At 33.7% G+C, this 15,335-nt stretch overlaps 2 protein-coding genes across 3 annotated transcripts; one reads left to right on the top strand and one right to left on the bottom strand.

Annotated features, from left to right (window-relative positions):
- Positions 1-1,544: 1,544 nt before the first annotated feature.
- LOC111900564 (uncharacterized) lies at positions 1,545-2,557 on the top strand. The gene has a single exon (XM_023896443.3). It carries the CDS (start codon positions 1,650-1,652, stop codon positions 2,442-2,444), a length of 795 nt encoding a protein of 264 aa, XP_023752211.1. The 5' UTR covers positions 1,545-1,649; the 3' UTR covers positions 2,445-2,557.
- Positions 2,558-7,580: 5,023 nt separating this feature from the next.
- LOC111900562 (uncharacterized) lies at positions 7,581-13,966 on the bottom strand. Of its 2 annotated transcripts, XM_023896440.3 has the most exons (11): positions 13,811-13,966; positions 13,553-13,625; positions 13,191-13,393; positions 11,585-11,685; positions 11,098-11,419; positions 9,586-10,305; positions 9,360-9,414; positions 8,967-9,028; positions 8,763-8,869; positions 8,299-8,386; positions 7,581-8,200 (listed from the first exon to the last, which is right to left on the bottom strand). In XM_023896440.3, exons 3-11 carry the CDS (start codon positions 13,314-13,316, stop codon positions 7,859-7,861), a joined length of 1,923 nt encoding a protein of 640 aa, XP_023752208.1. In that variant the 5' UTR covers positions 13,317-13,393; positions 13,553-13,625; positions 13,811-13,966; the 3' UTR covers positions 7,581-7,858. The 2 variants fall into 2 exon arrangements, with proteins under 2 accessions (XP_023752208.1, XP_023752210.1); XM_023896442.3 differs by lacking the exon at positions 13,553-13,625 and having other exon boundaries at positions 13,811-13,963.
- Positions 13,967-15,335: the final 1,369 nt, after the last annotated feature.

The following is a 15,335-nucleotide window of genomic DNA, read 5'->3' as shown; positions in this document are numbered from 1 at the left end:
AAGGAACTGTTTTTAATCAAATTAATGCAACCAATGGAGAGAGTCTTCGATACTCATCTGATTGAGAAAGGAAATGAATGAAGGTGGTCAAAAGAGGTGGTCCGGTGGTGGTTGAGCAAATCGTGAGGAGAAGGAGCCCATTTTTCTGACGATCCTCTTGGCCTCCTTGACTTCGTCGCTGATAGCCACATATCGAGGGGAAGGAAAGAGAAAGTGGTGAAAGGCTCGACGATGGTTGAAGCGTCGAAGGTGGTGGCGAGAGGGTTGTTCTAGTGCTTCTCTCAGTTGTTTTCCCTTTTTGTCGGTTGTTATGCTTCAAGGGAGGCAACAACGATCGAAAGGGGGGATTGGGGTGGTGTTACTTGACCGGAGGAGGGCGGAGGAGGGTTGTGAACATCGATAGGAGTTGTTGAGGGGGCTACTCTGGTGGCTCCTTCCTGTTGTTTTCCTTCTCGTCGCCAGTTGCCGAGTCGTGTAGCAGTAACAATGATCGAAGGGTGTTTGGCAGGTGTTACTTCGACGAGCAAATGGTGAAGAACAAAGGAGTTTGTTGCCTCCTCTTGGCCAGAAAAACAACTTCTGATGGAGGTTACTTCCATTCAAGTGAGAGAGACAAAGAGAGGGAGTTGAGAGCGAAGGGTAGTGAGAGAAAGTTAGTGAGAGAAGAAAGTAGCTTCTAATTGAAGCATTTTTTTTTGCATTATTGAAAAGTCAATCTGACTTTTTGGTAGATATTTTGGCAATTAAACATGTGCCAAGTATTTTAGCGATATCGTTTCATTTTTTGATTCTCGTGTCGATAGATCCCGGCATGTAAAAATTTTGTGAATGTGCATGCTTATTGTCCCGGTCATGGTGATTCCAAAAATCTCGATGGAATTTAGTTCTGATGTACTAAACTTCGGAAAATAGCGTTTAAAGTTGCACGATTAACTGTTTCAGATTCGACAAATTTTACGAATTCGTTTTTTCTCGAGATTAAGAATATCATAAAAATGAAATCAAATAATAGACAATAGTCTGAGTTCAAAAACATGCTCAAAAACAATTTACGAGGTTCGAAACAAAGCAGTGCAGAATTCATTTCAGGAAATCAGATAAATATTGATTTTATAACTTGAAATGAGTGCAACTTCCTCATACATATGTTTTTGACGTTCTTTATATCCATAGAATAAGGAGAACAAAATTTTTTCAAATTTCTTATCTATAGCTCTCAAGTATAATTAATGCAAAAAAATTAGTTTTAGGGAATTAATTAATACCCATTTTATGAATTGTTTTCTAATCGTTAACGACTGTTAATTTTTAACAATTTAAGGTATTCTATATGCAATTTCAGATATAATGACTTCAATTGTATTAAGAACAAAAAATACTACATAAATATGTCGTTTTTATAGTTTTGTTAACTGTAGTTTGACCGATGAATTTTGACATATTATTGTCAATTGTTAAAACTTAAATGACCAAATTAAAAATTAAATGCCTAAACGAACACAAAACTAAAAATTCAATGACCTTTCAAAATTAAAATTAAGGGGAAAAAAACCCCAAACCCTGTAGAAAATATCAAGATAGGGGTAAAACCGAATGCCATAACCAAAGTTGCAGGCTGAAGTACCGGAGTCCTCTCTCCCGCAGACACAATGGCTTCCACAATCTCTCGCAGACTTGCATCCAAGATCCTGAACCCTTCTTCCTCCCCCGCTCTCTTTTCACTATACCCCACCTCCTACCGTCTTATCCCTGATGATTCCCATCGATCCTTCTCAAACTCTACCCCCAATTTCACTACTTTCAATCTCCCATCATCGTTTCCCACAATTCCAGTTGGCACTAGTCACGGTTTAATTAGATCAAATACCAGTTTCAACGCTAGTTTCAAAATCCAATCGCTAAACCCTAATCTTTATCAAAACCCCAAGTGTTTGTCAACCTCCATTCCGCAATCTGATCCTGAAGAAACTCAAAAACCTAACGAGAATCAAAGCCAAACCCTTGACGGATTCAAGCACCAAGAGATTACTGGACCTACTGTGGAACGCGATGTTTCTGCACTTGCTAATGAGACACGCCAAGTGCTCGATCAAATGACAAAGACAATTTACACCCTTAGCAAAAGTTTAGCTCTTTTGGGTCTGTTTCAATTGGGTCTAGGCGCTTGGATTTCGTATGTTACCAAGTCGACTCCTATCCCAGAAGTATCTGTGCAGAGCTGCTTGGCATTTGGGTTGCCATTTTCGTTGTCATTCATGCTTCGGAGGTCATTGAAGCCAATGAGTTTCTTCAGGAAAATGGAGGAGCAAGGTAGGTTGCAGATTCTGACTCTTACACTTCAAGTTGCTAAGAATCTGAATGTGTTTTTTGTGAGGTTGAATGTGGTTTCGTACTTGTGTATTGGCGTTGCTTCTCTTGGACTGCTTGTTATTGCACTATATTGATGGCTTGTATTGATATTTTTCAGTTTTGACAATACAATGAACCATATGTTGTTAGTAATTCAGTCGAAATCCCATAGTTTTCTACAATAAATATGAATACGGATTTTGAATCATGTGTTGGAGACAATGATCATATGATACGGGCAATTTGTTCAAGTATTTTGTTGCTTATGGGATTAACGGATTTATTGTTTTCTTTATAGTTGCATTCATAACTGTTAAATTATGATAGTTGCTAATTGGGATAGGGTCAGAAGCCGACTGAGTTAAAATCTCACCTGTTTGATTTTACATCTGATTGACTGTGTAAAATGATTATAATACCCTCAAGCAACATTTTTTATAAAAATGCCTTTAGGATTTACCATTTGACTTGTAACATACATTGTTTTATAAAAACATTCAATATGCATTAAAAAATAAAATAAAAAATTAAAGATTTAAACCATAAATCTTTCTGTAAAACAACTTTGCTTTACAAGAATCAACCAAAAACTCAAATGATTGAAACTTATTAAAGAAACTGAACTTGAAATCTTATAAATAAAAGAACTACAAAATACTTGCATGTTTCATAAGACTTCGGTGAATTACACTCTTAATTTATATGTATAAAGATGGAAGAAGGGCAAATATGAGCAAAATTAACCCAAAACAAGATAAAAATTGATCCACTAGAAACAAGATATTGTACACCTATTTATATGTATAAAGATGGAAGAAGGGCAAATATGGGCAAAACTGACCCACTAGAAACAAGATATTGTACACCTATACGTAATTCTCAATAAACAATAAGAAATATATATTTCTTCATTTTTCAATGTAAATTCAAGAATAGAATAACCACTTAATTATAAAAACCTTATCTTCAGGATTAGAATTGAAATCCCCCATAGATGGTGTGCACTTAAATTTTCCAAATTTCATTTTTTTTTTTTAATTTGCTACTCTTGATAATAAATATTTGGCATGTGCAAGCTTGACATCTGCTCATTATGTACATAATTCAAAATTTCAGATAAGATAGCAACATCAAGATGTTTAAGAATATCAAGAATTATCGGAAACGAGCTTTCCACCTGTCATAACATTAACATTAATAACAAAAAACCAAAATTTATGCGGATTAAAAAGTTAGAAATTAATTCACACAAAAAGTCTTTGAATCCTTTTTCTCATAGAGGTTCGCTAATGTTCATTTTAACAAACAAAAACTTGTTTATTCACTTCTCAACTTATTTGACCCCATGGTTTTTGGGGCACCCATCTAATTCCCAACTCATCAATCCAAGGAAAATCATTGGGATCATTAGTAACAAATTAATGAATATCTATGAATTGGAATCCCAATCATGTTTGCGATGCACCCATCTGTCGATTCGGTTTCTAAAAGGGCAAGAAGTATACAATAATCATACATAATCGATTGTGTCTCTGTCATTGGTGGTGTTGCTGGTGTGTGTAGTAGCGTCGTTGGTGGGTTGATGGAGAAGAATCAAAATTTGAGGGCAATTAAGGAACATGAAAGAAAATACAAAGTTCGCACCTTTTTTCCGAGGACCGAATCAGGAGAAAACTTCCGATTGAATCCAACTCTTCTGACCAAGTCCGATGAAATGCACCAAATCAAACATATGGACTGAAGGTTGCGGACTGACCAATTAGAAGGCTTATCAAATAAGCCCTTAGTTTCTTTTAGGGACAATGACACCGGAGCACGTTAAAGTTAATTTGTCGTCATAAAGGTTTTTTTTTACGTGCATTGGATCAAAATGAATAAATCGCAATTTTTTTTATCATTTTTAAAAAGGCTAAACAATGTGGGAGAGACTAGCTATTTTTATTTGTGTATGACCAAAATATTGTTAGTTCTCTGCGTCAAAATGGTGGTTTACTTTTTTCTGTCAAAAAATAGGCTTTGAGGTGACATGTTTTGAGTTTAGATGAACAAAAGATTTGGGTTTGAAGCTAGGTAACGAATCTTTTTTTTTAATATCCAGGAGAGCTCTAATGCTAATCGGTTAGTTTTTATATTTTAGTACTATTCGTGAGACTCATGTATTATTAAAATTTAAATTTATAAGAAAAAAATAAACAAAAATAAAATCTAACAATCTAGAAAATTTAAATTTATAAGAAAAAAATAAAATATTTAATTATTAAAATTGAAGTGTTTATTTATCTTTTAAATTTAAACTAATAATTTAAATAAATAAACAACTAAAATACTTGGATTCAATTTAGAACTTTAGAAATTATAAGGAAAGTTACATTAATGAATTAGATATATTTTCATTATTATATTTATTGCATTTAAGTATTATATAGAATTTAATAAATGAAAAAAACCACGAAATGACATAGATATAATTTAATCTAAAATTATCACAAAATACATGAAAAAATGACAAATGGCAAAATTATTTTCAAAAAGAAATTGTTAAGCATTTGATACAATGGGCTTGGGCTGTTTGGTATTGGCCGATGAAGATACTAGATTTTTATATCCGATTTTTTGTTCAACCTGAAATTTGATTTTTGGTTATAAAAGGGGCAAATTTTCTAGAAACATACCGCAAAAAAGCTGACAATATCAATATAAGTATGTGTTTGTTTGAAAGATTATTTGGACAGTGCCAAAGCTAACAAAGTTGTGTTTCAACATTTTTACCACCCATCGAAAAATACATCCATGAAGAAGAAGAAAGTTACACAAAGGATATCACATCTAATGATTGAAGTAGATGGGGTGACATTGCGGAGGAAGACACCATCCAAGAATTTTCGGATTAGATAACTTTGACAATCATTTGACGACTAAAAATAATTGTATAATTTAATTTTATCTGTCTTTTTGAATTTTTAAATCAAATATGATCAAGTAAAGAATATAAAAACTTAGATTTAATGGAATTATCTGAATTCCGATATTAATTTTTGACTTTTGTGTGCCTTTTGTGGGAATACACATCTCTTAAAAACTCATTGTGTTGTTGGAGAATAGATAGTCAAATTTCAGTCGAATAGTGGGTTTATCCTCTCTCTTGCATCATGATTTTTCCTTTGTAATTCCTGATGTTACTAGAAAAATAAAACATAGTGCTATTCACCAACACCAAAATATTGTTGTATTGGAAATAGCTAACATCAAATATGTTCTTACAAGCCAAAACCTATAGAAACAAAGGTTGTGTTAACAAGAAAGAGTTGGATTCATGCGAACAAAGCCAGCTAAGAACATTTCTAATAGGGGGTTTTTTAATAGGTGGATTATTTGGAATCAATTCCATTAAATATTTTCTACCATTGGAGATGAAGATAGTTTTTTTGGATCAAATGTATCAACCATTTTTATTTTTACTAATTGTTTTCTTTTAAGATTTGTCTTTTCTACAATTAACATCATTTATTAAATAACGTTACATTTTATCCCCTTTAATTATATTTAACCATCAAAAATTTATGATTTTTTTTTTTTGGATCAAATGTATCAACCATTTTTATTTTTACTAATTGTTTTCTTTTAAGATTTGTCTTTTCTACAATTAACATCATTTATTAAATAGCGTTACATTTTATCCCCTTTAATTATATTTAACCATCAAAAATTTATGATTTTTTGTTGTTTTATTTTAATCTATGATATTAGATATTAAATTCGTAATAGTCTTACTAAAATTTTGTGCGACGATATAAAGATGAAATATACATTTAGATTTGCTACTCCTTATTTTAATTTTGTTTATTTGTTAGATATTGGTTTTTGTCTAAGTTTTTATTTTTCTTTTTATAAATATTATATATGCTTAAAAATAACAAAATCGATAAAGAGGCTTTATAAAACATTTCATAAAGGTGGGATACTAAGATTTTAGAAAAAAGAGGCTTAAATTATAATAAAATATTAAAATATATTTTATATTCTATTAACATAATATAGTCCGTAAGCTTGAAAGAAAAATTGACTAAGAAAAATCGATCTTTGCATGAATCAATCTTCAAAAGTTTCTAAATAACTATAAACACTTATTCATAATTATCCATGAACTTGCTAGTTATGAAGCAATTAGTCATATAAACAGATAATCGATGCTCCATTTCAGAATACATACGATTAAACAAAAGATGTAATAACCAAATAGCATTTGGCATAGCAGTATCAGAAGTTGATGGATATTCCTCTCAACGAAGCAAAAGGTGGAGAGTTGAAGTCTCATTTGACACAAAATGTATAGAATATAAGTAATATATTGGGGCGTGTATAGCCATCCTAAAAGAATAAAATGAATAAAAGATGTTATAACTAATAAGAATTTAAATTGACATTTTCTTCGAATCGAAGTTTAAAGAGAGAAGCGTTGATGATTGTAACTACCGAATTGAAAATTTTCAACTGTTTGTCTGTTTAGTAGAATATTATTAGTGCTCAGTTGTTTTATTTTAGTAAATTCACTAAACTGAAATTATCAATTAATTAAAGAATTAAAGGAAAATATGAATAATATATTTAAAGAGTTTTTAGATGTTGGGGGAGATTGGCGGCTGCTAGTCCACCCAACGTCTCTGCCCCTTGGGGTAAATACGTTAAGTTTTTTTTATAAGTTTTTAAAAGTGGTCAATGATTGAAGAATTTAAGCTAGTATATTTTTGTTTGCTAAAACCAGAGAAAAACTAATGTAACTATAGCACCAAAAAAAAAAAGGTTTAGTGATTCGAATACTCTAATGTTTTTTTTTTCTTTTTTGTGCATGATGGTGCCAACTTTTATAATGTTATATTTAATATTTACTCAAATCATGATATAAATCTCTTATAGTAGCATATCCTTCCTTTACCCACACACACAATTTCAATTAGACGTAGTCTTGTCTTGCCACGCGGGCTTAGATTAAAGATATAACCCATTTTTCATCAAGTCAAACATTAAAACATTTGTACTAGTAAAGAGAGGAAACATAGAAAAACTAAAAAGACACCAATTCCCAAATCACAACATAAACATTTCCCTTTTCCATATCTTTTTTCCTCACTTGTTTCATTCTCTTTTCTTCTTTTTTTGGTGGGACAATAATGTCTTTTCAAATATCCTTCGGGTAGGGGTAGGGGTAGGGGTAGGGGCTAGAATCGTAGATCTGTCTGTCAATTCAGGTTACAAATATAGCCGATATCGGCATCATCTTATTACATCAACTCAAAATACTAATCATTTATATATATATTGAGAGAGATAAAAAAGCATTCGCTCCTCCTTAGTCTTTCCTACTCCACCACAAAACCCAATCAGGACCAAAAATAATCCCACAAAAAAACTCATCAAAACCTTTCGTTCGTGCAACTAGAAAATAGGTCGTTATTTACCGCTTCTCCAACGTGTAAATGACCATGTTGTTGTCCCCACCAAGTGATGAAATTTAGGCATTGTTGGAACTTCCAGCAGTCTTGGCGGCCTCTGGGCGGACATACGTGAGGCTGCGGGCGGCAGTGGTCGGAGACGGGATGGCAGCAGCCGTAGGGCTAGGAATGTTTTCCGATGATGGGTTTTGGGCATCGCGTTTCCATTGAAAGCTTCGAGCACCGGATTTGATAGGGAGGCGGGGTCTGTATAGGGTCGGGAATGGAACTCTTCCGAATCTTGAGGCGGCAAATGGAGAACCCCGGGAGGCGGCTGCCCGGGGCCATGATGTTACCGGTGTGGTGGTGGTGGTTGTGGTGGTGGTTGTAGCTTCTTGATGAGCAGAGCTTTTCCTTACAACCTGCATAAACAAATATCAAAGATTTAGATTGTGTTTGTGTTTGACAGACTAGCTGAAAAGCTGCTTTTTTCGCAAGCATAAGAGAGATGTTTATGTACCTTAAGAATACGTGACATAAAGGATGTACCATCTAGAGACAAAGCATTTTCTGCTGCCTCTTTTCTCATGAACTCCACATAAGCTGATCTGCATAAGGAGCCCCCGTTTAGAAATAACAACATACTTTCATTGACTTTTTATTATAGCATCCTACTTTCATTTCTTCCTATTACACCATTCTACTTTGAAAAAAACTAAACAATTATAGCTATGTATGGATAAATATTTCAAAATACAATGTCATAAAAGGAAAAAAGAAAAATTAGAATGCTATAATCAAAAAGATTTTTCAAGGTGCAATGTGTTTTATAAAAATGAAAATACAATACTGTAATAAAAAGAAACGAGAGTAATAATGCACAAATAAATAAAAGTAGATTTCTATATCTTGCATTTCTGATTTACCCCTAAGCTCTTTACTAGATAATTTTCTTTTTTTTTAACAGAAAAAAAAAATACAAACCCTTTTGGCTGTCCAGTTGCTGCCTCAGTTACTATAACCACTTTCAGCACATCCCCAAATTTGTTGAAGTGCCGAGAAAGACTGTCTTTAGTGGCACCAAAATGGACCTGTAAAAATTAAATTAAATCAGTTTCAGATTTTTTTTTCTTTAAATATAATCACATGGATACAACAGAACGTTATATAAGAAGGTTGTGCCATTACATTGCTGACAAAAATCGTGCGAAAATCCACGTCATCAGTAGGACGACCAATGGGATTTACACCTGCAGAAATAGCAACATACTTTTAGCAAAAAACACTCAATCAGGAAGTATAGCTACATACTTCTATTTGTTTGTTTATTAATGCCTCCTACTTTTACTTCTTCCTGTTACAGCATTGTACTTTGAAAAATATACCCACTTATATCAAAGTCATTCAAATACAAAGCGATTTTCATTTCTGTGATTTTTCAAAGTACAAAAAACTGAAAATACAATTCTGTAATAGAAAAAATTCAAGTAGGATGCTATAGTAAACATACAAATGAAAGTACATTGCTATTTCTTCCATTTCCACTATAAAAAAATATGAAAGACCAGACACAGCACTCACCAGTCAACGGCAGTGTCTTCTGGATCTCCCTTTGAGCATGTATAGTGGGTGCCCCCTGAATAGATAAAAAATAAATAAATAAATAATGATTGCATAATTGGGGAAACGAAATAAACAATAAATGAGGACACAACAAAATTAAACAAGATTAGGACTTTAACTTTTTTCTACATTTAGTAAAAGAAAAAATAAATGAAGGTATTGGCTGAGTTGAATATAATCTTACATTTCCATTGCTAACAATTATAGAATTGGCAGTCTCCTGTACAAGCTTCTGATTCTCCATTTCCAAAATCGCCCTTGGTTTCGGATAATGAGATGGTTTTCCACTATTTACATTCGAAGAAACATTCACCATCTTATTTGAAGAATTCTGATCTCTTTGTGGTTTATTATTATTACCAATCCCATCCACAACATCTACCGCATTGTAGTCTAACATCACCGACTCATTACCAATCTGCGAAATACCCATTTTGCCCCTTCGATCAACAACATCATACCCTTCATTATCATACGCAAAGCTGGCTGCTATTCCGGCATCATAATAAGTAGGAACAGTAGCCTCTATAATTTGAGTATCTTCATCAGCAATTTCTCTATATTCTGTGAACTGGTGATGGTGAGGGGTATCTGATAAATCGTCCTCCACACTACGCCCAAGCCGGTCAAACACGTTGCCCGAGGGTTTGACTTTTACAACGTCTTTAGCAGCATCTGCTACAGCTTTAATGGCAACAGCCATGGCTTTTGGGACTCGGGCAACTGACCGGAGTTTCGGGCGGCTTTGGAAATCCTCATTGGGTGTAGAAACTACTGACCGCAATCGCTTTAATGATGGCTCTGAAGTCAAACCGGTTGACCGAGATGTGGCAACTGCATCTCGCACTGCAAATTGTAGTAGCCTACGTGATGCCCCTACACTGGGTTTAGAAACTGGTTCTCTCTGAAAGTAAACATGTGTTGAGATATAATTTATAAAAAATTTCCAAATATCCACATTTCTACCCTTTAAACATATTCATCAACCATATACTTATGTTCACCTAAGCACCTCTGACATTTGGTGATGACTTTTGACTTATGACGTGTCAAACTTATTGAAACAATGTCAATAAATAGTAACCAAGTTTCGGTTTTTTTTTTCCAATTATTGGAACAACAAAGGGACAATGTCGTTAACTAGTAACTAAGTTTTCATATTCTTGTGAAATCTGGACTACATTGGAATGAAACTCGGTTACTAGTAAACAAAATCATATCAAAAGATTTGTCATGTCATAGGTCAATGAGTAAATAACACAAATGGTCCCTATGGTTTGTGGTAATTTACACGTTTGGTCCCTAACTTATCTTTTTTAACTTGGAAGGTCTTTACTATTTGTTTTGTTGCACGTTTGGTCCATGTCTTACCTAAAAAGACTATTTTGCCCTTGATTTTTTAATTTATTTAAATAAACACACCGCCAACCCCACTTCCACCTCACTTTACTTTACCTTACATACCCCACTTTATTTCAATGAGTTTGTCACATCATCAGCAAAAGTAAAATATTATGATTCTATCTATATAAACTAAACAAAAGGAACATTTTTTTGTACAAGAATCGAATAAAATCCTTTTAAAAAAAAAAAAAAAAAAAAAAAAATTTGACTACCTAGGTAGAAAACAGATACTAGCAATAAAGATGAAAGATGAAAGTATTGATGTGCATTGGAATGTAGTGAGTTCACACACCTTGAGTTGTGATCTTTCATCATCGATCTGATTCTGAGCCCTATCACCACTTCGGCCTCTTTTCCTCTGAATTAGTGGTGGAGGGGGTGAAGATGAACGTTTTTGAAGGGCATTATCGTCTTCATGAATGTTGGCAATCACTGCACTTCGAAGTGGAGGTGGTTCATCCGGATCTCTCATAACCCCTCTCCAATCTTTGCTGGCTCGTTTCTTGGATTTAATCCCCTCTGCTGATTCAGAATCCTCCTTTTTCAGTTTCACCACTTCAGATTCTTTTTGTTGGGCATATAGGTTTAGGTTTGATCTCAAATGATCCCACAGCCTGCACAAGTCACATTACAAACACTTCAATGCAACAAATTATAGCACCCTACTTTCATTTCTTCTTGTACTTTAGCCAAATAAAAAATAAATTTTCTCGCCTAAAATTGGAAAGATTTTTCGATTTATGATGTCTTGAAAATAAAATCCAGTATAGATGCATTACCATGATACAAAAGAGTCACTGTCATCACCCAAAAACACATTTAACTCATTTCTTGCTTCTTCTTTGCGCCTGCCATTTTTAAGCAGGACAATCACATATTCCTGTAAAAAACACGTAGTAAACTTTAGTTATTGAATTTACACAAGTAAAAATTATATCATGTAGAAGACAACTCTAAGCAAAAGATGGCAATCAGCCTCCCTAAGACAATCTAATTGAAGAAACTTCATGAGCTGGTAGTTTAAAATTATGCATAAATGATGAATCAGATATACTCCACCATCACAGAATGACAGAATACGCTAGTAACTTGTGAATGTGAATATAATTTGTGTTGTTTCCAAATAGAACAAAATTCTTGTGTTTTTCTGTCTATTTTTGTTGTTCATTGAAGGAAGCCAGGTAGTTATATGAGTGAATGAAACAGCTTAGGAATTTGTTGCAATAGATTAAATCTCATTGCCGATGTACAAGAACAAGAGTTAAGAAAAGTAAATATAAACTGTTTACCACAAGATTTTGATTGATTAGTCATCATGACTTGAAGTGAGTTCAAAAGATCCACTTTTTGGGGTTTTGACTATGTATTACCCGAAAGTAGATTGATAGAAATGAATGAATAGCTAGGAAAAGTAAGGCACAGAAAGGATTCATAATAGAGTTCATGTAAATCTACTTTTCTGTGTATAAAGGAATTCAGGTATGTATATAAAGAGGCATAATAGTCTTAAAGGCTGAGGTTCTTGAGCTTAAAAACAAAAATGCACACAAAGGTTTAAAATTTCAGTTCAAGGCTATCATAGGCGAGATGTAATGATAAGACAGAAGACCACAATCAAAAGCAACCAAAAAACTTCCTGACCTATCAAAATTCATCATGTTTTACATTGTTTGAAGAGAAAGAACAGTTTCAACAAAGGTTTTCTGCACAAATTTTATCAATTTAACAAAAGTGTAACAGTTGTCAATGCAATGCCTAGGCAACAAAGATATTGGACACAAATATCATTGAACTTTACTCTAGACATGATACTTTTGGTGTAGCATGTGTCTTGTGCGAAATGTACATTTTGATAGGGTATATGAAATGGTTATTTTGATTGGATTTGCCAATTGGATTATTCTGATTACCAGTGCACCTCATTCTTATGAACAAAACAAATGTGCCCTTCCATGTCTAGTTTAACTTTCAACTATAACTACTAACAGAATTGAAAATGCCCTTTTACAACTTTAAGCTTGGGTGATAACAAGTAGAAGTTGTGGTTATTCTATTGCCTACTAGTATATCTATCAAATATATCCAACCTCCCATACGCTCTTATTGTTATCACCTCATAGCATTGTCCAATTAGCTTAGTAGTTTAAAAAAGAAATAAATATCATAAAATAAGTAAACAGGAACCCTTTCTGTTGATCTTTCATCATCAAAAGACATATTCTCATTAAAACAAACAAATAAGAGAGTGAAGAAGAGGCTTTAGTACAAGTTGGAGCAAAGGCGTATTGTAGAAACTAGGCAACATATCCTTTATTGATCATTTACAATCAGTTCTACAAACTTCTATGTAATATCACCATAAGAGTATTCGTATACAAGACATACCACTAAAGTGTCATCTGTGTAGTCCCCCATAAATTCCTTCAGCTTTTCCTTCACTTTGTCCCGCAACCTACCCGCTCCATCTCCCGAGAAAATAATCCTAAAAGTCAAATCATCAGCACTATCCATCAACCCCTTTCGAGTTTCCAAATCCTTCCGATAAGCCACTAGTCGAGTCCAATACTCTCAGCTGTCGATGCTTCAAACTGAACAAAATTCAACAGATACTCATTAGGTTGTCCGTCATGAATATAACTCTGCAGCTACATAACAACTGAGACTGGTGAATGAACACATAACATCGATGGAAGTGTAACGTGAATCAATGAAAATGCAAACTCTACACATTAGTAAGCAATGTGTACCAGAAACCATCTGAAGATCGACAAAAGTAGCAGAAACCGAAAAAACAAAACGTGCTAGTTCCCACTCCGTTAGCTGAAATGAAAACACAGTGATTTTACTGAAATGGAACGCACAACGCCCGAGTTTCTAGGATAAAAAAGGAACAAACCCTAGTTTTGCATATCATTATATTAACGAAAGATCGTGTATTCAAGCGTATATATGACTACGGAAAAACGATGTAGTCGTAGGTGATGGTACTCGGAGAAACTACGAACCTCCGATGAAGAAACAACCGCGGAGGATCAGGTTGCCTTCTCGCCGTCTCTCTATCTCTCTCCGTTCCTTCTCTGTTGGCAGTAGCAGTGTGCCTTCAGCCTACAGACTGCCTATTACATTCAATACTGGGCTTGGCCTTTGGATCTGGCTATAACTATGTTATACGGGCCGGTCTTATATCTAGCAAAAAAAAATATACATTTAAAATTTTAATAAAATTGTGTTTAAAAATAATTATATGCCCAATATAATTGGGAAATTTAGTACTCTCACTCATATAAAAGATTATTTTAATAAAAATAATCAGTTTAAAATTTTCCTTTTATAAAATGACAACTTTCTTCTGAATATACCATTCCGGTTTAGGGGTATGCATTCTGGACTTTTTGGTCCGAAACAAGAATCTCTACTCCATGCATTCCGGAATAATATTGTCTGAAGCAAGAATCTAAGTACGATTGCTAGTTTTGTACTTTGATGTGACAATACATAGTCACGGACTTCCATTCCGGACAAACATTCTAAACTACAAAAAACATTAGTTTAAGTCCCCTATATATAAATGATATCATATGTGTAAAAACTTAAAAGTTAAAGAAAGTTGATTTTTAGTCAAATATTGACCAAAATGGTCAATTATGAGAAAGATGTAAGATTATGAAGTTGTGACTTCATGAAAATTGTCAATAGGAGTTAAGTTACTTAGAATATGTTAGATGAATAAGTTCAAAAGAAGAAATGCATAATAAGATGCATTTTGGCCAAAAGGGTAAAAATTGGTATTTTTTATACTTTTTGGACCAAGTTTGTGACTTAATAGATTAAGACTCGTATTAATTCGGTGAGATAGATATGTGTAACCTCCCAAAATCTCAGATAAAGATTTCATTTTTAATTCATTCCAATCATACAATAATCATGTCGAAACAGTCGAAAATGTATCATAGTCAAGTAATATCATAGTACAAAATCCCAAAATCAAAACATGCGGAAAACATGGGTGGATGCAGTGCGAGCAGGTCGGGCCCTTCCCTATCGAGCTGGAAGTACCCGAAACAAAAACAGAAACTGTAAGCACAAAGCTTAGTAAGCTCTCCTGAATTACCTCATACTATACATACATAACAATCAAAGCACAACTAGGACTATTTCACCCCTTTCGGTATCTTCCAACCCGTATTGGGTTTATTTCACCCCTTTTAGTATCTTCTAACCCGTACTAGGTTTATTTCACCCCCTTCAGTATCTTTCAACCGGTACTGAGTCTATTTCACCCCTACAGCTAACATACAATCATATCAGCGAAAGTCACGAAGACAACAAGCATAAACAGGCATAACATGAAAGTGTTGGACTAGGTGTCTAAACTCATAACTATAATTGATATATACTTAAATTGATAGTAGCACAGTCATTTTGGGTTGCCCTCAAGACTATCAACTAGACAGAATGATTTTAGAGAAAGGGGTTGATCTATTATTTGATTAGTAAATTGAAATAAATGATTTATTAATATATTATGGA

The sequence above is a fragment of the Lactuca sativa genome, chromosome 1 (genome assembly GCF_002870075.4).
Source record: "Lactuca sativa cultivar Salinas chromosome 1, Lsat_Salinas_v11, whole genome shotgun sequence".
NCBI lineage: Eukaryota > Viridiplantae > Streptophyta > Magnoliopsida > Asterales > Asteraceae > Lactuca > Lactuca sativa.
This window is presented reverse-complemented; position numbering and strand designations above follow the sequence as displayed.